At 40.6% G+C, this 19,407-nt stretch overlaps 1 protein-coding gene across 1 annotated transcript in view; it reads right to left on the bottom strand.

Moving 5' to 3' along the window:
* Positions 1-19,407, bottom strand: part of cdh23 (cadherin-related 23) — a 177,656-nt gene that overhangs the window by 83,432 nt on the left and 74,817 nt on the right. The window contains exons 10-11 of the mRNA XM_087850340.1: positions 3,678-3,790; positions 1,705-1,893 (exon numbers count right to left, since the gene is read on the bottom strand). Of these exons, the coding sequence (XP_087706466.1) occupies positions 1,705-1,893; positions 3,678-3,790 (302 nt within the window). The remainder of the gene's footprint in view (positions 1-1,704; positions 1,894-3,677; positions 3,791-19,407) is intronic.

Here is a 19,407-nt window from a genome sequence, read left to right as displayed (position 1 = left end):
CTAAAATGTTTGACTTCTGTGTATGTTTTGGTGTCTGAGTGTATGTGACTGCGTGTCACCACAGTAGGCTGATAGATACAGTAAATGGGAAGTGGCGGGCAAACCAAAGGAGGCTGTAGTACACTCCTGCTGACAATCCACACACACACACACACGCACACACACACACACACACACACACACACACACGCACGCACACACACACAGAGGCACACAGACACACTGCTGCCTGACATAGTGAAATATAGTTTCACAGAGTGGCTGATGTTCTTTTTTGGCTGTGCATTTATAAACAAGATAACAAGATAGATTAAAATGTATCTTGTTAGCTTGCTAGTGCCGATCTATTCCAACTGAAAGTAAAAAAGTATGAAATCTGATAAAAAACAAACTTTGAACTATCAATTCTGCGTGTTCCAATCAGGTTTATTTATTGCACTAATCACATTCTCTTCATACTGAATATTGGATCTGCTGGTATGATGCAGGAATGCAAAAATCCATCGAACATTTTCTCACATCCTGATTTACTCTTGTTCTCTTTTACACTAGGATACTGTACTGTACAATAGAACTATGTAGCAAAATTAAAGGTCTAAGGCAGACAGAATATTAGAATGTGGTAAAGGCAGCATCTTTTATCTGATATAATCTTTAAAAACATGCCAGGATTGAACTAATCAGTATCCCACATGCAAAGACAACTTACAAAAGATCAATGATAATATTTTAATATGTCTGTATCTTACCAAACAAGAAATATACTGTCACATTTACCTATTTTCCTCAGTTATGGCACTGATGAATGCCTAAAAACATGCTTCGTCTTTGTTGCGTGATTTCATGATTTTGTCTAGTTAGACATTTCATGTTTCCCCAAAATTAAATTAAAAGATTTCTAACAAAACAAACAACAGATTTCGTCTATCTTTACTTATTTTCTATAAATCTTTAGCTTGAAGATGTCACACTGTGTCCATTATTCAAATTATTGCAGTTCAGTAATGATATGAATAGATAAATACTCTCTTGTAGCATTTTCATTAATTACCACATTTCTGACAAAAGCCCCACCAGGTTTACAAGAAATGGTCGATTAATCATAATCCACCCAGGGCTATCACCACAGATGGGTAAGCCATCAGCATTACTAAAGGGGCAAATTTCACCGGCTAACTGGCCACCCCCAGATGAGCCTGGCTCACAGCCCTGAGGATTGCTAGATGAGGACTTGGGGCAAAAAAGTGTGTTGAATATTTACAGTTATTCATCAGGAATTGTTTACTAAACTACTCCTTTTTTGGACATAATTTTGAAAAGTCACTGAAGTTGTCACTGGAAATACTGAAAAGTTTGATTGTGTTATTGTTTGGCTATTTTATGCACCGGGACTTTTGACGTGTAAAGTTTTGCCAGCACTGATCTAAGAAGTCTTGAGTTGTGGGCAAAAACTGGTTTTGTAACCGCTAAATTCAATCACTGACATGAGAATATTTGCAACAGATGCCATGAAAGTCACTTCAGATGTTCCTGACATATTGCAATCATTCCTGAGTCTGATCAAGTGTTCTTGTGTAATTAAAAGAAAGGTGTTGATGAGAATAGAGAAGCCAAAAACGTAATGCCTCCCGCTACAGCTGTTGTCATCACAGGGGCATACAAATGTTGCGAATACTGGAAACCATTAAGATGTGATCTACCCACCTCGTCCTTATCTTCTGCCTGGATGAAGAGGGGCAGGGCAAAGCCCACCTGTGCCAGTTCGGTGATGCGGACCCGATATTCAGAACTGTTGAACTTCGGGGCGTTGTCATTCTTGTCAATTAACAGGATGGTGAAGGTGGTCACCACCGTTGCCCTAGATGGACTGCGGTCATCATTCAGCTCGGTGGCCTAACAGGAAGCCAGAGCAGGAAATGTTCATCAGAGAGAGAAAGAGAGAGGGACACAGAAAAAAAAAGAGAGACATAGCGAGAGTGAGAGAGAGCGATCCATTTGATTGGACTGAAAATGTCATTCTGGATGGAGACGGTCAGCACGCAATCTCACTCGGTATTTACAGCTGTTCATTTATTGGATCAAAAGGTGGACAGACGGCCTAAAAGCAATCACAGAAATAGGCTCAAAGTGAGGCCAAGAGAAGGCCAGCACATGTACATCCACACATAAACACTCATACGCATGAACACACAATGAGATTTAGGTGAAAGAAGTCCAATTGAGGAGACACAATTACACACACTCTGTTTTTGCCTGCCTTAGTTATTGAAGATGGCTGCCCTCTGAAATGAAAAAAATAGGAGGGAACGATAGAAAGGGGCAACCACTGTCTTTTATTGACGGACGAGTGTCACAGGCAATAGGAGGAGAAGCAGAAACAACATGCTAGTCTCTGGATAATCAGATAGTTTAGCCTCTTTCGTAACAGTGCTCCAGAATAATTTGACCTCCACGTGCTCGGTGCTATCTAAGCTGCCTGAAGTTGAGAAATTAGTTGTATTACTACGGCACACTCCAATCAATAACAGCACCAGCTAAGAAAGCAAAAGAAGAGGAGAGAAAATTTAGAGAGGAGGGGGGGAAAATCCATATCTTATAAATACATTTTTGGGTGACATTTTTTTCTTTTCCAGCCTTTTTGCTCATTCTACTTTTCTGGTTAGTAATTATTGATTTCAATTAAAAAGACAAGCCTGAGTCTGGAATATGTTTGCCAGAATCTCTTTTTGTATTAAACCTCAGAGCCAAATGTATCTCAATGGTCTCTCATATAAAAATGTCACGCGACCTGCTTTTTATTACCAATAATTGCAGCCAAATCAGTGAATGCACAAACGTCAGAGAGGCCATTTATCTTAAGGTGCGGCAGATTTGACTTGTCAAGCTATCAAGATCACGAATGGAATATTGTAACTACGCAGAAAAATGAGGCCTTTGTTCACAAATCTTTCCGCTTTCAGCAGGACTTGGAAATCCATTTCACGCGCCCTCACACCCTGTGGGAACCGCTCGGTGTACAATGGTGGAAGAGAAGAAATAATGACAACAAAAGTGGAGGACTGGACAAGGTGGCAAGGCTGCGGGTCGGGAGGTGGGGGGACAAGGGGGGACGAGAGGGAAGGAGTGACATGCTAAAAAGCCAAGCGAGAAAAACTTGGCTCATGGAGGGATAGAGGGATTCAGAGATCACACCTACTTCAAACAAGAGAAAAGGGGAAAAAATGGAGGAACAAAGGAGACCTCAGCATTAAGGAGGACTCTAAATCCTCTTCCTCTTTCTTGCTCTCTGCTCCCCTTGTTCTAATATCTGCTCATTCAGCACGAGCCTCTGGAGGGGACATTATCACAGAATCACAAGCATGAATATGGCCGCTAATGAGCCCAATAAAAGCACTTGAGTTTGTCAGAGTCTCATTTGTGCAGAAGCATATTGACAAAGCATCTAAACATATACTGCACGCACATCGTACATATCTAGTACTAACTGATTTCCTGCATAAGCGACAGACTGTATATCCAGTCTAAGAGATCCGTTTAGTTGGTCTTTGGAGACTAGATAGAATACACTTTCATATCAAAGTTCTCTCTTAATCCAGCGGTGAAGCAGCCTTTCAGTCTCTTGTCTAGGCTACGACAGTCCCTCCATCCCATAACTCCCCCCACGTTCGGCAGCTCACCCTGACAGTCAGAGAGAATCCTGCTGAGTAGAGGGGGTTTTCTCTGTCCAGCTGCCCATTCACTGTCAGGGATCCACTGATGTAGTCCAGGGCAAAAACACTGTTTGTGTTTCCTAGATGGAGAGAGAGAGAGGGAGAAGAAAGTCAGAGAGGGAAACAAAACCTGCATGGTTGATAATTCAACATGTCTCCTGGGATACAACAAGAATCCTTTGGAAGGGAAGGTGGTGGATGAGCCATGTGCAAGTCTCTATTTCATGTAATATGGATACTGCATTCACTGTGCTGTCTTTTATCTCTGTGCCTCCTTTAGGCTGGCCGACCTCCTCCAACCTGTCCACAAGCTGCTTCTCCTAAACCCGCTTTATTTCTGTCACCCTCCCCTTCCACTGCCTTCAGTTTTTCACTTCTTTATTGAGTTCATCTGTAATTTATGTAGTGATAATGCTGTCAGCAACTGATTGCAAGCATGGTTACACATCCCGGGAACTACAAGCATCGTGGCTGATATCGGAACGATCTTTTTTTATTATCACTGTTAGTGTCACAGAGACTTTTTTTTTTAAAATTAAATAAATGGGCTACTGTTTTGTTTGTCTGTGAATTCTCATATGCAGGCATAAAACCATTTGTGCTTGCACCATGGGTCTCCTGTCTCATTTGTGCTGCTGATTGGCAGTTAAGTCGCGATAAAAGCATCAAAGACGATGCATGCTAGCAAGAAAGAGTGTGATGTAGGATATCAAATGTTTTTAAGTTTGAATTTAAAACATTCTTTACTTAGAAGCTAAAACCCACAGATGAACTTCAAGAACATATTTGGACGTATAATTTGGTATTAATAGAATCTTATAATTCTTATACGAATTTCTTAAATAGGCTTACAATACAGACTGACTGCAGTCACCCCTTTTGGCATGGGTTGATAAATTGCATTAACTTTGTCATACTCCATTTCAAATTATGAACGCTGCACTTTTCTCATTAACAAGTTCAAGTGTGCCTGGTGTTATCCATTCACTTCAATTAAACAGGTTAAAATATTAGACGGAGGCCCACTTGAGTCCTCTTCTAATATTTTCTTATTCCCTCTATTCCTTTTCAAATTACCGTCCTTCTCGTTAACTTTCACACCTCTCTCACACTTTTCTATGACACTTTCTCTTTCTGTCTCTCTCTCTCCGACACCCTGCTAATTACACCCAGCAGATGGAGAGCACAAACAAAAGCACACCCAATGGCCCTCACCTCTTCACTTTTAATGTTCTCTTGCTCCAGCCCCGCACTGCCTGGTATTTCCCTCTCTCAGATCAGATGCTCAAGTCTCATTCAGAGAAGCTAATGCCTTTACACTTTCAGTGTGATCCTTGGCGCCGATGATGTGTTATATGAGACGTGAATAGCCCTTTTGAAATCTCTGGTAAGTAGCACTTTATAAATGTGAATGTTATTACAGCAATCTGTTCAGCTGAAGGCAAACAATGGAGGAGACAAGACTAAATGAGATCAGTGAATGAATGGGAAACATACCTAGGACTAATTCAATTACGCTGTGTTAACATGGAGCACTTTAACACTTTTAACTGCGGCCACCACAGCAGGTCATCTGTGATGTCGCACACTGCAGGTTAAACAGGTTAATGCGAGAGAATGATCAAAAATCGAATAATGCTGAACAGATAAAATATAATCCAGCCGCAACCAAATCAAAAACATCTGACAAAAATGAGCACTACACATCAGCACACCATTATGCTGTGTGCCAGGGTAGTCAAAAATAAGGCCCAGTGCACTAGAATTGGCCTGGAAAAGACTAGCACACTGGACAGCTTTAGAGAATATAAAGGACGGCATCACTTTTCGATTTTTACCTGTAGTTTCATAGGTTTTACAGCTTTTCCTGCTAATAAAGACGTTTCCATACAACAGTAAAATAATAGATACACAAGTAAAGTTTCTTTTTACTATTGACTATAGAAATTTATGGAGTTTTTATTGATTTGTTTTTACAATGGCCCCAGTTAAAAAAAAGTTAAATTGTGAATTATATTACACAATTTAGGTCGTAGAATTTAAGTCATGCTGACAGATTTCTTTCTTTTTTTTGGGACACATTTATTTATTGGTTTTAACAAGTTTTACATAATGCACCATCGGTTTCTTTCCTTTACTACAGCAGTATTTTTCATAATGTAGAAAAACTAAGTCGCACTGTTGAAATTGCACTTCTTTTTCTTATACTGAGATATCTGAGACATCTAATGTGTATTTTAACGTGTTTATACTGAGATAGGAGAGTTTGACTAGTCTGGTCTATTTGAGATTAATGTAAGCTGTATGTGGCATTCGATGTAAAACGACTCGACATCCCAGATCTAGTTTAAGGCACGTACACTACTAATGTCCCTGTTAGCCCGTTTTTGACGTTTTAACATTTCCACATCAGTGAACTGCGTGTATCAAATTCATGCATGTAAGAATTCAGTCAACAACTGGCCTGCATTAAATTACCTGTATTCAAAAATTTAATTTAAACAGTGTGGTCACATTTAACTAAAACTTGTTATTGAAATCTTATAAGGTTAAGCACCACAACATTTAACATGTATCGCTTTCCGTATGGCACAACTCTGAACGAGAGACACTCACACGATTGGACTGTGCATGCCTCCTGTGTCAAATTTAATGCTATGTCTGTTATTTGCAATATGATTAAGACATTTAAGCATTTGTTTAGGCTGCTCTTTTGCTATTTCCATGCAGAAAACAGATCGTTCAGTCTGCACCTGTGTGGATGGTCCGAAGCACCTGCTGCAGTACGCACACTTAGAGGGACTCTTTTGGTAGCAATGACAGCGAGAGCTAAACATTTACAGGTGTGGTTACACTTCACCATAGTTGATACTGAAGCCTTTTGCACATATGGCAGGGTGTTTTGTGGCACACATCAGTGTTGTGTCTGAAGGAGAGGGCCTAGAGAAAAATAAAAAATGAGCTCTTGAATTTATTTGGTTTCAAGGCTAACATTACTCCAGTTTTGGCAGATTACAAACACATGTATACTGGATTTACTTTAGGGTCTATTCAGTAAAAATTAAACAGATCTGTCTGAAATACAATTTGAGGTTCTGTCCAGAAATTTGTTGTAGCTAATCCCCCGGCTTTGTCCTAATAATATAAATCAGTCATGGTTTTTGTAGCTTACCAACTTTTACTTCTTTTACTCTGCAAAAAGCAGTCAATTTTGTGTGTGTGTACAACAACTGTCATTATTAAAAGAAAAGTTTATTGTGACGGTAAACCACTTTACATTTTGAGACATGATTGCCTTTCATTAGCTTTTGCATGATTAAACTAACTTCCTTTAACTATATGACATGATAAATGCTATTTTCCCTTTTTCTGAAATCCTACATTCACAAGTAAGAACACTGTGAACCTTGAGCTACACTTTGAGCGGGATAAAGAAACATTCTCTTTCAGATAGGTTCGAGTAATAGCTGAGGTCTAGACTTCAGAGAAACACGTTGAGATGGTAAGTCTATAGTATACAACGGCTAGGGGTCAACAGATTAACCCATGCCTGTGTTCCCCACTCCCCTGTCGGCACTCTATTATTGCCCTGTATCTAGTCTGGAATGGAAGGGAGGGAAACTACAGAAGAATGAACATTGAGGAGAGGAGCCAAGCTAGCAAAGAGAGCAAAGCTTTGGGGTAATTGGCCTGGACTGAGGCCAAAAGGTGGAGAGTACGATGTAGAAGGCACAGAAACTACTGCTGATCATATCCAGCCTACATAATGAATTTAGTTATGTAACTGATGACAAGTGGCATCTATCTATCTATCTATCTATCTATCTAGTGAAATATAAAGATGCTGACAAGGATTAAAACCATCATAAAACCTATCCTTCAGCTTCGAGACTACCTTATTGATGAACTGCACAATGACTAGTCACTTGCCACTTGGACCCGGTTTCCACGCAAAAGAAAACACTGGGAGCCGCAAATAATTTTTGAAATCTAAAATGAAGATAACACTGCATATATTGTTTTTTTTTACCTTTATGCTTTGTGTGAACAACTTAAGTAAGTAAAATTTATTTATTAAGCGCTTTTCACAGACAGGCAGTCACAAAGCGCTGTACACAAATATTAAAATAAACAATACAACCAATAGACATTATACACAATGTAAAAGATCAAATGTAAATAATGTAAAGAATATAAAATACGTAGATCAACAAAAGGCTTGTTTGAACAGAAAAGTTTTTAACTGCTTTTTAAAAGAATCCACAGAGCAACTAAAGTGTGTTGCTTATGAAATCCATGAAGTGCTACAGAGAAAATTACATTTTATTTATGTAATTAACACATTTTGAACTCTTAAAAAAATATAACAAAAGGAAAGACACCCAGCTGAACTAAAATGATCCAGCAAACAAAAACTGCTGTGAGCCGCCACCCTTATATCGCCTTTGGGCTTTTAGAGCCTTGACCTGACTTTTAAAAAGTAATTGGAAAAAAAGCACTATGCTGCTAAAAAATAGATATTTGCAAAATTCTGCCTAAATATGTATTTTACCTGGTTAATGTGTGTGGTGCGGCGTGGTCTGCAGCGGAGGCGGAGCACCTGAGCGGCACCCGCAATCACGCCTAGCCACCTTAAAGTATGTGCTCTCTCTGCTGTTGTGTTGGTGTGTGTCGGGCTGTAAGCTGCAAAGCTACAGCCGGCTGTATGCGTACAGCAACCGTGTGTGAAAAGCGGTCAATAAAGAGATGCTGAAAAGCGTGTTCATGCAAACATCGTCGGGTCTGCCGTGATATGTTTACAATAAGACTTATGGTCCCGAACCTCTGCGCACAGCGTCTGCAGATCGGGGCTGTACAAAGTCACTTTCATCTTTACGCAGGACTGTAAGCTGTCATCTGTGAGGCGTGAGCGGTGTTTGTTTTAACATAGGTCATGGTGGAGCTGCTGACGTAATGTGGATCCGAAGATCCATAACTGGCCTACCTGGGGTCGAAAGTCTCGATAAATGCACGGCGTTTCGGCGGGTATACCGGCTTCCGCGAGTGTGACGCTTATTTTGAGCGGTGAAAAAATAATAAGATATAATTTTATTTTTATATTTGAAAATCACAATAATCTTCCAATTTAGAACTACAAGTTAAAAAAATAACTAAACACAAATAAAATACACTTCAGCTAAATACTTATTTATTTTCCCAAACCACCCGGAGCCGCAGTATAAGGACAAAAGAGCCGCATGCGGCTCCAGAGCCGCAGGTTGCCGACCCCTGGACTAGTGAGCCAACAAGCCAGTAAGTCTGATGTTTTCCAAGCTGTTGGCTAACATCAGACTTAGTGGCTTATTTGCCTTAAGTCAAATTTAATACTTAACCCCCCCCCCCCCCCCCCCCCCCAAACATTTTAGAGGCAATTGCTATGATTAAAACAAACCAAAGAAACAAAAGACCATCAGTATGAAACAGCTCGTCATGGTCAGCATTAATAATTCCTATGGTCACCAAAATGATTCCCAACATGAATTTGACCAACAATCATTTTGGGCCATTTGCTAAAACGTCAGATGCACTTATTTTTCTTTGGGCGACAGTCCTAATAGGTGTGGAACACTGAAAATGACCACTATCGGAAGCAGGAAGACAATGAAACACAGGATCAATAACACAGTATATGTAATCAATGTAATAATCCTGCAGTAACCGCTAGACCCAAGTATCTTGTTAGGAGAAGTATAGTTGTTGTAAGAGTGTGCATGGGGGGAAAAAACACAAAAAAACTGCCACTTTGTGTTACGCACTAGTGACACTAAGCTGACACAACATTCATTGCAACATTTCTTTTTGCCTGATGGGAGAGGCAGGCAAGTTGATGTTGACAACAATTGTTAGAGGTGGTGGGAGGGTAACGCGCATCAGGGACTTAGACCCACTCAGTGTGGGCATCTTGCCTCTAAATTGCTTTGTCAGCTTCAGTGGCCTGACTAGAATGCCAATCTTCTCCAACAGCCGCCCCTCGCCCGGACGACTGGGTGCTCACCTGGCCGAGCGGCTATCGTGCATACACAAACACGCGCATCTACAAAAAGCTCTAGAGTGCCGTGCTGTAATGTACATTTGCGAGATAACAGCAGGCTGCTGGTTGTACTCTCTGCATGCATCCGTTAAGAGGCTTTGACTCATTGCTTCAGGTTCCATTGAAGGGGCCTTCCACCTAGGCACCGTTGTGTTGAGCTTGACCAGAGAGACAGACTGAAATTACACAGGGTGACTCAGAGGTGCCACTGAGAAAGAAAATATAATCATAATCTAATTGCTGATGCAAAGTGTTCTCCGGTGCTCTGCTAGGACACCGTGATTAGACCCCCAACGGATGAAAATTGCTGTTCAAAGATACACACGTACCCAAATTATACACAAATAACAATAAATTCTTTCATTCAAATTTGTTACTTGAACTTGTGTTTTGTGCGTGTTAATATTTTGCTGTTTCAATTCCGAACTCTTAAGAAGAAATTCAAAGATTTGTGTACGTGTGTGTGTCAGAGTGCATTTAGTGTTAACCAGGAGAGTTTGACTCTGTGATGTGAGACTCCAGGGGATTAGCCATGCTCTCACATTACCAACAGTACTGGACTGGAAAATGAGAAAGCATGGCATGATTTTGTCTAGAGTGGGCCTGCACACTCAAATTCATCCACTCGCGCACACACCTCGAGAAATGCCCACAGGCACTGAGACACACACAAACTCACACAAGCAGCTCTTATTTTCTGGGAATTTATAATGTGCTCAACAGCTTCAATGGCCAGTGCTACAATTACAAAATAAAAGAAATCCAAATAATTTGCCACTTTTGAAGAATCTCGGCATTACCAAAGAATTGGTGGAAAACACGAGTTTAGATCTCATATTATGTATTGACAAACACATTTACACCCTTGCATCATTAACAATGGAGTGAAGGCTTATTTCCTGAGAACAGGTTTGTTATTGAAATTCACTCCCTCACAAACAGCAAAGGAGCGAGTGTAGACACAGGGGGGAAAGCATGCTAGTGATTCTGGGCGACTTCCGTGTTCTAAGTTGCAAAAGTGGAAAACTTACACGTGTAGTTATTATGAGAGGATTGCCCTGGAAGCAGAAGATATAAAGGATCTGATCTGATGAGTTCAACTGGGCGTGCGGCGTGTGGATAACAATGACTTTCTCCAAAACTCAAGCTTTTGAGGACAGCCGAAACAGGACTTCTCCGAGTGTAATCGCCATGACTAAGCTAGTGACAACTGTTTTTTCTAGTTTGTGACAACACCATGGGGGCGCTGGAACATTCTAGTAATGTGATATGGCAAGCAGCCAGTGCTTAGAGGCTCGGGGCTAAGATTTTGTGTACTTTGCTAAATGTACACAAATTAGTGTCACTTTTAAGGATTACGCCTACAGGCATTCATATTAATGATGAGGTTTTAGTTATTGTCTTCAAACTACACTCGCTTCAAAATCTAAATGAACAGCTTCTCACTTACACTGATTTGCTTATGCACGTGCTCATCCGTGCATTCACACAAACCCTTTAGTGTATGACAGCTACTAGTGGATATGTATGTGCTCCTGTGTGTCTGCGATGTGAAGTGATAATGCCATTGGCAGACAAGCTGCATTTCATGAATACTAAATGAATTAGCTTCATCAAAAGTTTTTTTCTTCAGAAAAGATTCAAGGACAAGTACTGTCTGAGAATGTGTGGCAGATGAAACCGACTTCTGTTTGTAACCACAGATCACTCAGGTTGACACAGCTAGTAAGATGCACGTAAGCGGTCTTTGTGCTTTGACCCTTCCTGCCACCTGAAGCCCTAAAGCCTAACTTATGCTGTAACCTGATGTGCAGCTCCAGAGACGTGGGTCCCCTTCATTGCCAGCAACCTGTGTAAATGCTGTTAATGGTGTTGGCCATTTGCTAGGCTACGTTGCATGCTCTGCACACATTCTACAGATGTACAAATTAAGCTTTACTTTCATGTACATACAGCCCACTTTGATTTTAAGTGGGCTTCCCATTTCTGTCAGTATATTCAGCAGCATGTCTCACTTTTTGTACATAATAAAACATACTGCTGTAGAAAATAAAAGAAATCTGTCAGCACGACTTAAACGATAAGTAATAAATGTGAACTTATGGAAAAAGTACTGAAAGCTCATTGCCCAGACAGCTGTAATTAGAAATAAGATTTTTTCTTTGTATTTTGCTAAAAACTTCCTTTTTCTGGACGCATTGTAAAAAAAAACAAACAATAAAATCTCATAAAGTTCTATAGTTGATAGTGAAAAAACAAGAACTTTTGTGTCATTTGATTCTTTATCTATTATTTCACTGCAGTATGAATGGGCATGGGGAAGGTCTTTATTAGTAGGAAAACTTAGTAAAATATCGTTAAAAGTTAAAATATATGCCCTCCTTCACATTTTCCAAAGCTCTCAAATGGGCCAGACCAGAGTCTTTGCTAGGCCAATTCTGACCCCCGGGCCTTTTGTTTGACACCCCTGCTCTAAACATTTAGACAAATGCTGCTTTTCCAGTAGCGAGTGGGCGGATTGCTGAACAACAGTGGAATTTTTTTCCATAGCAGTACTTATTGACTTGATTTTACAACAGGCACTTGCAGCCACTTATCTTTGAATGTGCTTAGTGAATCCAATGAGATGTTAGCCTTTTGTGCCTCTACCAAAAGAACTAGTCAAATTTGCTTGTTCTGTGACATTGCACATGATCCCACACCCATCGACGTGACATGATCAGGCCAAGCTTTTGGCTCTTCTACCTGCAGCTGAACATTTTCTCATATCTTAGTTTTTTATTGACTTATGTGTGAAAAGTGAAATTAACAGCTAAGAAAGAACAACAACAAAGAAAAGGAAAGAGGAAGAGAAGTACAGTTTACCTCTACCCTGCAGGCCAACAACAATACTGTTGGTTTGGTAACGTTACAAATAATTGAAGACACAGTCATCCCATGACCATTGTTGGAAGTGTGTGGGTGGAATGGGAGCTTGTCCAACTGCAGTTTGGACAGGGCATAAATCCTACTTTATTACATATTTATTAGGAGCAAACAGCATTAAAACATTCTGTGTGCTTCCTCCAATGACTTTAGCTCAAGATGCCACTGACCTAACCTAACCTCAGACCAACACAATTCTCATCCTGGTCACAGATAAATGTATCCACGATCCACAATCTTCAGGTCTCATGAAAAATAATTAGGCTTACAGCTATTGATTCTGTCAGCCCAAGACGTCACAGTCTCTTTTCAACTGAGTATTGAACTGGCAGTGTGGTCTTATCGCTAGTGTGTGTGTATTTGAAGTGTATTTGTAGCAGCATGTTTGCGAAAAATCTTGTCGGTGTCTCTCAGTGAGACTAGGCTAGACTGATTTACCCTATTATCTGATTTTTTTGCAGCGTGCTAGACAACACAAAGTCAGTTTTTGCACAGTGTACAAAACAGCAGCGGGTTAGAAGACAGCAGAAGAGGAAATTGGATTTGACATTGGGAAATGCTGTTGTTCACAAGCCAATAGCTTAGAATATCACTTCTTAAGGCCAGCGGTGTCCTCTTTATCCAAAGGGTAAATGAACAGAACAGCAATTGATAAACCTCCAGTGTATGCTGGAAATATAACAAAAGCAAAATAGACCTTTTATTACAATTAAAATACAGACCAATAACTGAGATCAATAGTGGAAAAGAATTTGAACAGCTGTGCCGTTTTTGTGCTCTTTCAAGATGCATTGCTCTGTCAGCAGGGGCTGATGCCTTTGAGGAGGGTTGTTGCCATGCGGGGTGTCCTTGGTCTTCCACCACATCCAGTTGGCTAGCACATGTCAGAATAACATCCACACAGATGTGAGCATCATGTCCTCACAACGCAGCAGATTTCGCATTGTAAGGAGATGATCAGTATTATTGACTTCACATTTCAGTTGCTGTAAAGCTGAGGCTGATCACACCATAACAAAGTGAGGCCTGGACTTGGCTGTGATTGTATTTGATTGCTGGACTCTACTAGACTTCACTAGTCCTGGGATTTTGTCACAATCAGCGTCCCGCAGACTATCTGCCTTCCCTGGGAGATTACATAGCATCGGGCTGTGGTGAGCCTCAGAGCGTCTAATTGAAAACCAGGAGAAATCCCCGTGATGCGACAGTGACAATAAGAGCTCCCCATAGAATAACAGGTATTAGGCTTGTCCATATTACAACATGTCTGCTGATACAAGTTAGGCAGTAGCCGCATGGAATCGGAGCATCAGGGTGTAGCAGTACTGAGAGATAAAGATATGTGGGGAAAGACAGACAACGGGAAATAATCGCCTTTACAACTTATCAGTGTGTCCAGGCAGGAAATGGCATGGCCGTACCTGTGACAACGCTTTGCTGAGGGCAGGCTAGAGGATGCCCCCCTAATACTAAGTGCAGTGGACAGTGGACACCTGTTCTGTCTCTGTGTCCATAGGCAAATGTGTACGTGCACTATGTGGTCTTGCTCTTCAGGTTCCTGACAGACTTCAAAATACCCAGTGATGATATTGTAAATCTGTACTACTTTAGCTGCAAATTAAATAACATCTTTGCTGCAGTTTCCCAGCACGAAGACGCTACAATGAGAAAGGAAGAATGGTCTAAAAGGAAAGAAAAGTGTAGCGATGGAAGGAGCTTAGAGTGGGATTAGTTGTGCTTGCATGTGACAAAAGCGATAGAACCAAGCACACAAAGATAAACAAGAGGCTGATATGAAAGGCTTGAGGGATGTCCTTTCGTTCTGTGAGACGCAAGGCTGACTTTTATTCTGCTTATTCTTACACTATCATTACAGCGCAGAGGAGAGGCTACAGAAACTTTACACAAGCTTAACTCTTATCCTAACGGACAGCAGTATTTTTGGGGCAAGACTGCTTGCTTCAAGTCCTCTATAATAGAAATCACAGAAAGCAAGACAGAAAGTTCTTTTTAGCAGGTAAAATATGTTCAGTAGGTCAATATTGGGTATTTTTTTATATTTCTTAAGATGAATACTGCGCTTTAATATCTGTCTGTAAGTGTGAAGTAGGTGGTCTGTCCGAGCATATATGTGTGCAGACAGACATGAGCATGTAGCGAGTAGACATTGTGCTAAAATGAGTCCATCTGGGCTTTAGAGTGATAGTTCCTTAGGTCATTGGGGGTGTCATTGAGACTGACTAGTGTTGTCTGTGTTTCCCCCCTGTCGTCCTCAGGGATGGGTTTGAGCAGATGATGGCTGACGTTTTGGGATTGTTTATTGCTTGAGTTGCTGTCCAAAAGCTATGATGTAATGCTATAGATGTGAATAATGTAATAAAATGCTATGGCAGAAGCTCATTGGTGTAGAAGCTCATCAGTCAGAAACACCCCGGGTTTGTGTATTCTTTGGTCTTTACCTTTCTTTTTAGTCGCAATTTATTTATGTGCTTAGTTTCGTGTTTAGCTCTGCTGTAGCTTGATAGCATAGCTGAGCATCATCTCAGTGATGACAGAAGTGCAAAGCTGTTATGATCTTATCTTTTAGAGGGATTAATCTGACAAATCTTTCCAAAGATCTAACAACTGGAGTCAAAGTTGAGATGCTAGCGTTAGAGGAGAACTGTCATGTAATCTAATATTCCTGAGAGGAACTGGAGTCACAGCAAGCGGTGAAACAAGACTAAGCACGCAGATATTTGATTCCAAAGACATCTGGGTGCCAAGTATCCATCCAACCATCCATCCTGAGGTCAAATGTTTTCATACAGAAACACCTGAAGCACAAGCTACCCCAAGGAGGAGGAGCCACAGATCTACTCCCTAGTCACTCCTGAATGACTGAGCTTCTCCCCAATCAAACCATTAACTAATTATTTTTTTCTTTACAAAAGGGTTTTTAATGTGTATTTAAATTTTATTACATGGCAGATGTGTGACTGAATAAGTAGGAAGAAGGACCACTAAGAGTGATCAATAAGGATCTGCTGCACAGCTTTCCCAAATAAAAAGCCTTGCAAAAATGACAAATACAATAATCGCAAAAAGGCATGCTGGACTGATTTTATTTCAATTCAGCATGCCTCTCAGCATTAAGGAGCATGCTAACATGATTAATACAACGTGAATTAAGTATTGTCTTTTAATCTTGTTTGCAGGCACATTGCATGGTCAATGCTGCTTTTAAGCTGCTTTTAAGCTGTTTTGATGATTATACTGCACGCCCCATTTAAGATATGCAGGAATCAACATCATTAAGTAATAAATGCATGAAATAAAAAGTAACTTGTATATTTGGAGCGACTTTAGTACCACTGACAATGATGAGCATTAAGTAATTTACCGACCATCAGCTCAGAAGAAAGACTGTGTTTTAGCCACACTTAAAAAAAACAAAACTCTGTCAGGAGTATACATGAATATGTTTGTTTGTTTAAGGCAACAGCCACTATAGGTGTGCGATAAAACCTTTCTTTCTCATTTCCAGTAATTGAGGAATTGTTGGAGCATTTTGGGTCAGAAAACCCCCCACAGATGTTTAGAGCAGGAAAAATCCAGTGGATAGTTCAGCAGTGGGCTTTTGCTAAAGTGATATATAATGAGAGCAGTGAGTCAGAGGTCCAATAAGAGGGCTAAGTCTCACCCTGTGGACCGCGGATTTACCATCAGAACCGCTACCCTGAATCTCCTTCATCATAACAAAAAAATAACAACTGCAACACAGCGGGCAGAGCGCTGCTGTGATTCTATCTCAAGTACACATCAAATCCCAGATACACTCCTCTGATTGGAGGAGGGAGAGGAAATCCTCATCTTGAGTCCCACAATCATTAGCGTGAATCACAGCTGCAATTAAAACCTCGTTTATCTTAATTACTGAACTAATGAGACGAGTCCCGCAGGAGTGAGCCGCAGTCTCAGAGGACACTCGGGGTGAGGAGCGGGAAGGCGAGAGAGGAGTCATGCAGAGTCACACTTAAGTCTGCAAACAAGCACGCCCTCACACCAATCTGAGCAGATAGACAGAGGCATATGTGTAAGCGTGCATGTACAAGCACACACACATATAGAGGCTACAGACACATATATCCATGCAAAATGCATCATCATATAACCTTACCCTCCCACCTTTATCTCCTAGCACTACATCACCCTTCAACTTCCATTATCTATCAAACTTATAATGATTTTATCAAGCCTACAGACTCCATCTCCATAAGGGCTTAGTGCGGTGCTATAACTCTTGATTTTGCAACGACCGGGAATACATCGCACCACCTAATTAATGTCTTTTTAATGCTTTTCTCCTCCAGAGCTTAACTCAGCCAAGCTCAACTTTGCAACAAGCACAACACACACAACAATACAACATGTGGCAGCAGACGGTAAGTAAGACTGAGTAGGTGTGTGCACTGAATGGGAGCAGCAGGTTTATGGTGAGCTCAGTAAAGAAGTGGGCTGGGCAGTGGCCTCTCTGTCCTGAGCGTACAGCTATCAAGCACACACACTCACAAATAATGCATGGCTGCGCACATGCATGGACAAAGGGTCAAATTCCTTCGTTCAGCTGTGAGATTGCGCAGTGACTCAGCAGATGGTAGAAGACTGAATATCTTTATCACCACAAATTCCCATGGTGTGCCAAGCATATCAAGCGGTGCCAGCCCTTATCAGCCAGCTGGCAATAGTGGAGGCACCGATGTCCCTCCATCCTGGCCATTCTGGGCTCAACAGGGGGCAAGAAGAGTTTAAAGGATACAGTCCACAGACGGTTGTAATCCTCCCAATGGGTGTTTATTTTCCACCACGCAGATCAATGTTTCAGTCCTGAAGGATCTTTGAGGGATTGTTCGTCCTTCAGGACTGAAACACTGATTGTGGTTGAAATAAACACCCTGCAGGGGTATTAAAGAAGCATTGCAGCAGTGGATGGACAACACAGTCAAAAGTGCTTGTGTGTTTTATCTTAATAGAAATAGAGATGCTTCATGTCTCTCCTGATTAACTATGATTCAGGTTTGTATTCTCAAACAGGCCGCACAAGTCTGACTGATACGTTCAGCGGCTGTGATGCATACAAGCAACACAACTGGGTCAATTACTCAGATATAAATCATAATTTAAATTGACTGTTTGCCGCTCACAGAAGCTTTGTGACAGTCAAGAATAATTTATAATAGTGCTGTCAAAATTACCGCATTCTTTTTTGTGAGTCAATTGTAATATCTGACACATTAGCAAGAAAAATGAACACAATTAGCACGGCTAGATCACTTCACAAGTTATGTAGGGCTCTGTAAATTGCGCAGGTGGCTCACCGTCCCCGTGTCAAAACAGGTGTTTATGTGCACCAATGAGGAGAAAAAGAGAAACAGCTGAGGGTAAACTGATGGAACAGTCATCAGGTAAACTTGTTTTCCATCCTCTTCAGATACGATGTCAACAAATAGCATTAACATTAAGTTAATGTGCAGTCAACTCTCGATCTGTCTGTATCTGGCCTGCATCCACTTCCATGAGTTCTGCTTTTCTGGCACATGAAAATGCATTCATATCCATGTGCACAAAAAAAAGTCTGCCTTCCAGTAATTAACTCTATAAACATTTGTCCAGGCCAATTACCCTGGGGCAATGTCGAAATTTAAAACGAGCGTGCTTAAGTTTAAAAGAAGGAAATGGACTCAAGCAAGATGGCGTCACAGTGACTACTGATTTGGAGGTTGATTAGCTGGGTATACTGGGCAATATGATTACATATCTCTCAATAAATATTACTAAGTATTCATTCAAGCCACAGGACTGTGCAAAAGCCTTCAGCTGCCCGTCATTTATTTGTCATTTGATAGGAAAATAGGAGATAAGTGCATCAATTTATAGAGATATTAGACAGTCAACGTGATTTTAATGAATTCGGCAGTGTGTTTGGGATCATCGTCAAGCTGAACTGGCAGATATGCAGTCCCAAACCTTGACGGAGCCTCCACCGTGTTTTACAGAGGGCTGCAGACACTCACTGTTGCACCTCTCTCCTGTGTAATTTGATATACTTCAGCCTTTCTCGCAATAACCAAAGAAAGTCTTTGAAAGATGTTCAGAAAGTCTTGATAAGTATCGCCTCACGAGCTCTTAAACAACAGTCTTGCTACTTTTAAGTAAAACATAAAGAAATGAGTGGTGATTCGAGACTTTTGCACATTAATGTAAGTATGGGTTATTTATATTCAATGTTAATATTCACTTCCACTTATTCCACTTAGAGGAAATTAAATTCTATATTAATTCAATGCTTTTTTCCATTCTTCTATCAGAAGCTTCAGTCTTAAAAAGGTAATTTATTGCAATTAATCCCAGCAAATCTTTTCATTAATACCTTTTCTTTTAAACTGATTAAGAGTTGTAGTTACAAAATAATAGCATCTTAAAAAAGAGAGTGATTGACTACAGCAGGAGGAATTTAGGATATTGTCATCATTATGTCGTTAAGCTGTTCTGAGTTATGCTTCCTGCATTAAGAGCTAACTGTAAGATAAATTGGCACAGGTGTAAACATGACAGCTGAATCATTCACTTAATCTCGTTATATTCATAATACTGGGGTGCATTTAAAGTTTATCCTTTTACATAGTCAGTCAATATTACTCTTGTTGTAACTTCTCCCAGATA

The sequence above is a fragment of the Neolamprologus brichardi genome, chromosome 13 (assembly GCF_056152115.1).
Source record: "Neolamprologus brichardi isolate AB-2024 chromosome 13, ASM5615211v1, whole genome shotgun sequence".
Lineage (NCBI taxonomy): Eukaryota > Metazoa > Chordata > Actinopteri > Cichliformes > Cichlidae > Neolamprologus > Neolamprologus brichardi.
Note: the sequence above shows the minus strand (reverse complement) of the source record. Positions and strands in the feature narration are given on the sequence as shown.